Raw genomic sequence first — 6,897 nt, 5'->3', positions numbered from 1 at the left:
TCAGGCATCTGAGGTGGTGTGGCACAAAGCATGAAGAGGAACTGCATGGAAAACAATGCCCCTGTACCTGAGATGCATTAACCTACAAAACATTAATCGTTTCTTGCTTACCTAGATGTCAAAAATTTATATGCTGGGCCATGTCTTGCCCTTTTCACAGCGACTTTCAATGAAGCAATGCCACTAACATTGATTTCACCAGCATAACAGATTATTTCGATTTTGGCTACATTGTGGAGTGTGACATTGAGTATCCAGCAGAACGACACCCTTCCCACCGAGACATGCCCTTCATTCCTAGGAATGAGTGTCCTACCAATTCTATCGAATCCAAACTTCTCACCACCCTCTCCAACAAAACCCACTATGTTATCCCTAACAAGCTATTCCCGATGATCTTTGCCTAACTCACATCCAAGTTGTGTAGCAAATGAGAATGTGGGAACTGAAGGTCAGAGAGTATTCGCGAGTGGGTGGTGTAGCATGTGAGTATGTAGGCACTGAAGGTCAGAAGGAACTAGCGACGTGGGTGCTGCAGTTAGTGGCAATGTAGGAACTGAAGGTCGGCGAGTGTAGCAGCGGGCACGTACTGAAGTCGGCGGGGTTGTGCGAGGTGGGGCAGGGCAGGTCCACGGCCTCCAGGAAGTGCACCACGTGCCCGGGCGAGCCGTGGTACACGCAGCGACCCCGCGCCAGCACCAGCACGTTGTCGAACTGGCGGAACAGCGACGAGGACGGCTGGTGGACGGTGCACACGATGGTGCGTCCTTGCCGCGCCAGCGTCTTCAGGAACATGATGCACTTCTTCATGGTGACCACGTCCAGCCCCCTGGCGCACACACGAGCACGTGCCAGCTGTCACTCCAGCTCGCTTACATCTACTTACAGCTACTTCTTGCACTTTTCAATAAGGCCCCATCCAAGGGCACATAATGTTATCCTCAGAATTTTACTCAAGCCAAAAGTCAAGAATTACTTCCATGGTCCTGACGGAGACGTGTATCAACAACTCACGTGGTGGGCTCGTCCAGGAAGATAACAGGCGGGTTGTTGACGAGTTCCAGTGCCACCGACAGCCTCTTGCGCTGGCCACCAGACAACCGCTCCGTGCGTGTGTCGCAGCACTCCTTGAGGCTCATGCAGCCCAGAAGCTCCTCCACCTTAGTCAGCATGCGTACACGAGGAAGTTAGTGTCGCTTCACCGGCTGAGTGACAGCTGCTTGGAGCGAGTGTCGCAGCACTTCTTCAGGCTCAGGCAGACAATCAGCTATTTCACCTGCAACATGGCTCTTCAACCTAAAAATACTTTATTACGCGCTTTACTGACTGCTGTGCTTAAGGGCCGTGCTAGCTTTATTGGCAAACATAACCAACGAGAAAATATCAATTACACACAATGCTCTCTCTCTTTAGGAACAAGAGTGCCTTCATTACATGGTTTTCGTACATGGGTTCACGTGTGTTACCGTAGACTGTAAAAAAGTTGAATTTAATGATAAAAAAATCTGTGTCAGCATATGTTATACAGTTTTTAGTGTAATTTTACACCTACACGCTCTTTTGTCAATTAAAAATAATAATATACGTGTTTATATATCATATAACTTTGGTTTTGTTATTTTACCATAGATGTTGTATTTTATTTCTGTGGTTTTTAAATTTAACCATCAATGAATAAGTTCATCGTCCATAAATTTTTATGTTTTATAGATAATAATTAAAATGTTATAAAAAAATATGTCACATAAAATATTTTGGTAAAATGTTTCTTAAAATTTCTCAATATTTTTTTGTTTTAATTGAAGCAATTTTTAATGTTATTGTAATTATTGTTTGCAAATACTTGGTCGTTGTTAATTTAATCTAGCGAGTAATATATGTCATTTTACAATGACGTAACTGTATATTATAAAAAAAATTATTGTGTGAAATATTTAACTTAGAATAAATCTTTGGCTCCAGGGAGTAAGAGTATAAGTCAAAATATTGAATTTTTTTTTTTCGGATATTAGTATTTTTTAAGTAGCCGACTATGTGTGTCTAAGAGTATAAGTCTCTACTGTACTTTGTTTCCAGTGTAATAACGATTTGAACCTAACAGTCCAAGAGAAATAAAGTTCATTATGTTGGGTGTAAGAGTACAAGTCAACTTATACTGTTACACCCAAGTCAAAATTATGTTGGGTGTAAGAGTACAAGTCAACTTATACTGTTACACCCAAGTCAAAATTATGTTGGTACTGTTGCTTGTTTACTGACTTATACTATTGGGAACAACTTCTCCCAGCTGTTGGTTGTGGTTAGAATTTAACTTATAAAGTTATAACAATAGTAGAAGATTCTGCGTTATTTTTCACTATTCCTCTGATTTTTACATTATAATGTATAGTGTGTAGGAGAAATAATGTATAGCAGAGGAAAAAAACTTGTTGAACTTGTAAAAACGAAAATAGCTAAAGAGAATACCTCCAGTTTAAATGCAGGTAAGTGCTAATTAAATTTAGTGTGGTACTCCATTTATGTCTGTAACTGCAGTAAAATCTTTTGCATTATTACTTTTGTCTTTTATTTTATTTCAGATGTGATTGAAAATGTGAAAGACATACCTGTTGTAACAAACGACCGAATTGAGGTTAGGGACGATATAGATGAGAAAGGAACTGTGAATATCGCGGAATACTGGTCAGGTAAGGACAAAAGTTATGTTGCTTTTATAGTGCAGTTATTCTCATGTTATGATAGTGCCCATATTTTATTTGTTTATTTATTGCAGAAAGAAAAACAAACGAGGACGATCATGTCTTTGTTCAAGATACTAGGAACACAATTTCGAATGGTATGGATGAAGAAATTTCTAATGTGACTGAAGAACAACTCGTTAATGTTGATGGCACACAGCTACCAAACACCTCATCATACAATTGGGAACTTGATGAAGTTTTATTTGAAGTTGTTGTTGAGGACACAGGCCTTGCAAGTAAGTTACATAGTATGAGTTGGCATGTAAGCGTAGATGTAAAACTATTATTATATTGTAGTCTTTGGCTTTATTGTGTGGTTATACTTACGTCATTATTTTTATGTGTAGGTAATAATGAAGATGGAAGTTTGACAGTGCTCCAACCAATGGTTATTGAAGACATTGCAGATGCAAATAACAGAAATAAAGAAAATGAACCACATTATGAACAGAGTGAATTTTCCTATGATGTTGTTGATGAGGACAGAGGCCTTGAAAATACGCGGAACACATGGGCAGGTAAGAGAGTTGATACAAAACTAATCATTCTTTTAAAAGTCATTGGCATTATTGTGTGCTTGTAGCTAAAATAATTGTTTTACTTATAGGTAATAATGGAGATGGAAGTTTGACAGTGCTCCATCCAATGGTTACTGAAGACATTGCAGAAGTAAATATTGATAATGGAGAAATTGATCCAGATTATGAACCGATAGAAGAGAAAAGCTCAAGTGAAGATGATGTTTCCGTTAATGTTCCTCGCCAGAGGAAGGCTGGTCTCGGAGAAAAAGAAGACAATACACAAACAATTGAAGCTGAAGTGAAAAAATGTAGGTTTTCAAGAGCAAGAAAAAGAGAAAAGTGTGTAAACCGTAACAGAGGGGTGTCATACACAACTTTAAGCGGTAAAGTTGTCAAAGCTAGAGTAATGAAACCTCTTAGAGACTGTCGAGCAGAATGTAGAAAGAGACTTCCTGAAGACATAAGAGAAAGTATTTTTAAAGAATATTGGTCTCTTGGTAGTAGAGACAGGAGAGTAGCATATGTTGCCAGCCTTGTTGATACTATGGAAACCAAAACATCAAGAAAAAGAGCTTACAATCCTGATAAAGAGAAATTTAGAATGGTTACACATACGTTTCATTTTAAGATAAATGGGAAAAGAGAAAAAGTTTGTAGGGGATGTTTTATGAACACATTAGATGAGACACAAATGTTTGTAACTCTTGCAATCACCAACAGAAGTACCTCTACATCTGGTATCACACAGCAGGACAACAGGGGAAAAACATCACCTGGTAATGCAATTTCTGATGAACGACTGGATGAGGTTCGAAGGCATATACAATCATTCCCTTCTTACGAATCTCATTACACGCGAAGAACAAACAACAAGAAGTATCTTCCTTCTTTTCTGGATTTGAATACTATGTTCTCATTTTACAAAGAATCAACTTCTAATCCTGTGGGGCGTACTGTATATACTAGGGAGTTTAAGTCCTTGGGACTAGCCTTTAAAGCACCAAAAGTAGACACTTGTCATAGGTGTGACACATTACAAATGAAAGTGAAGCTAGCGAGTGGTGCAGAAGAAGAAGATATAAAACAGGAAATATCTGTGCATCATGCAGAAGCTGATAAAGCATACCTACAGAAAGATCTCGACAAGAAAACTGCTAAAGATGATCCTAGCAAAAGGTGTTTTACGTTCGACTTACAACAATGTTTGCCCACACCTTTTGTTCAGTCGTCTGTGTCTTTTTACAAAAGACAGCTCTGGACGTATAATTTAACTATGCACGAAACTAGTAAACCATCTGTTCGTTGTTATATGTGGCATGAAGGCGAAGGTGCTCGTGGAGCAAATCAAGTTGCCACATGTGTATTGAGAGAGCTTTCTGAGTTACCTGAAGATGTAACGCACATTATTTTATATTCAGATACATGTGGCGGCCAGAACCGTAACTCGCATGTAGCAGCAATGTTTCTGTATTTGATGCAACAGAAATGTAATCTTCAGTTGGTGGACCATAAATTTATGGTGAGTGGGCATAGTCATATGGAATGTGACACAGACCATGCACTTATAGAAAAGCAGAAGAAAAAACTGCGCTTCACTGTGTCACACCCCCATGACTGGTACCAGCTTGTCAGAACTGTTGGAAGGAAAAACAAATTTGAAGTTGTAGAACTTAATCATCAGGACTTCCTCAATTTTGCTGAGCTGTACAAAACTAGTCTCTTTCTTAGAAAGAAGGATAGTTCAGGAGAACCCTTCAAGTGGACTGAGATGAGATGGCTCAGATACACTCAAGAACGACGAGTGATTCAATTTAAGAACACACTTGATGAAGACGCACCTTTCAGAGAAATTTGTTTAAAACGACGGAACCGCAGTCCAGATGAGCTGTTACATCCAAAGAAATGTTATAACTCCACACTTGCCATTTCCAAAGAGAAAAAGAAGGATCTCTTGGAGCTGTTGCCATTGATAGACACAGTTTTTCACAGCTTTTATTTAAACTTGAAAACTACTGTGGATGCAAGAGATGTACTTCCTGATATAGAGGAATTCAATGAATGAATATTTTTGCACTTTCCGGAGCTTTACCTTCCAAAGGTTTTTGTAATAAGTATACGAATGTTGTCAATTAATCATTTTCTTAGCAAAAAGTGTCATCTAATTTAAGAAAACCTGCAATATTCTCACCAGTATAAGTCATGTAATTAATGGTCTTAAGAGTACATGTCTTTAAACCTGCAGTGTTCTCACCAGTATAAGTCATGTAAATGATGGGCCCTAACAGTACATGTCATTTATTTAATATTTAGCAATAAAGAAAGAAATATTGTTGTTGTAAAATGCTAATAAATCATTTACTAAGCATATGTAGCCATTTGGTTTATTTAAAATAATGGAAATTTGATATTGTCACTAATTTAAAATCTTTAAACCTCTCTCCTGAAAAATAGAAGTTTTTGACTTATACTATTACTCCCTGGAGCAATAGAAATTAAGATTTGTTTTATCATCTTTGTTATTGTTAATTAAGATGAACATCGCTATGTTTGTTATAATAAAGTGTGAACATCCAGTACAAACCTACATTATTAAATTAAATGATTAAATTAATCGTTCAAGTTGTTAAATCTAAGTGTGATGTTTCACTTCTAAATAACATACATTTATAACTAAAAAAATGTATTAATTACTAAACATTAGTGTAAGTAAGTTATTTTAATGATTATTGCAAAGAGAAAGACTGAATAAGGATTTCCTTTTTTTCGGACATACTCCATTGCTGGTTACGCTTTAAGTAATAATAAACCTCAATATCCGACAACAAAGATTATTGATATTATGAATATGCAAACACCCGGGGAAAAAAAATACAAAATAAGCTGATGTGGCAGAAATTCTCTAGTGCTTTTTTTATAACTTTTGAATCGTTTGATTTTGGTTTGTTTTCTGTATGTGTTTGAATATTCGTCTCTCTTAATTTAGTCTTTTCCTGTGTCCGTTATTGTGGATTCTCGTGACTCACGGGGTAACCAGCAATGGCGTATGTGTGTTGTATCTCCCCGCCCGGGGCAGGGTCTGCATGGATGGAATGAGGCTGACTCGCGCGAGGTGAGGTGAGGTGGTGACCACCCGGAAACACGTGAAGGAGGATGCGACTCACCGCCGCGGCGCGCTGCGGTGCCGTCAGCTCGCGGCCCAGCTTGAGGTCGGCGGCGACCTGCAGCGCCTCCAGCGCAGTGAGGCGCGGCTGCAACAAGTCCTCCTGCTGGATGTAGGCCGACAGCTTGTGGAACAACCTGGGCTGGCGCGGCAGGCCGTTGGTCAGCACCGCGCCCGACACGCCGCGCGTCCTGCGGGCCGAGCAGTCCTGCCTCACTGCCACCTCACTGCCAGCTCACTGCCTCGCTGCCACCTCACTGCCACCTCACTGCCTAACTGCCTCACTGCCACCTCAATGCCTAGCTGCCTCACTGCCAGCTCACTGCCTCGCTGCCACCTCACTGCCACCTCACTGCCTCGCTGCCACCTTACTGCCTTGCTGCCTCACTGCCTCACTGCCACCTCACTGCCTCGCTGCCACCTCACTGCCACCTCACTGCCTAACTGCCTCACTGCCACCTCACTGCCTCGCTGC

General features: G+C 39.9%; 1 protein-coding gene across 1 annotated transcript; it reads right to left on the bottom strand.

Annotated features, from left to right (window-relative positions):
• Nucleotides 1–590: 590 nt before the first annotated feature.
• Nucleotides 591–6,638, bottom strand: LOC134545519 (ATP-binding cassette sub-family G member 4-like; the record flags this gene model as incomplete). Its single annotated transcript, XM_063388605.1, has 3 exons — nucleotides 591–829; nucleotides 1,015–1,160; nucleotides 6,424–6,638. Coding segments are annotated over 3 exons (600 nt in total), but the record flags the coding sequence as incomplete, so codon positions are not given.
• Between the last annotated feature and the right edge of the window lie 259 nt (nucleotides 6,639–6,897).

The sequence above is a fragment of the Bacillus rossius genome, unplaced genomic scaffold, assembly GCF_032445375.1.
Source record: "Bacillus rossius redtenbacheri isolate Brsri unplaced genomic scaffold, Brsri_v3 Brsri_v3_scf78, whole genome shotgun sequence".
NCBI lineage: Eukaryota > Metazoa > Arthropoda > Insecta > Phasmatodea > Bacillidae > Bacillus > Bacillus rossius.
Note: the sequence above shows the minus strand (reverse complement) of the source record. Positions and strands in the feature narration are given on the sequence as shown.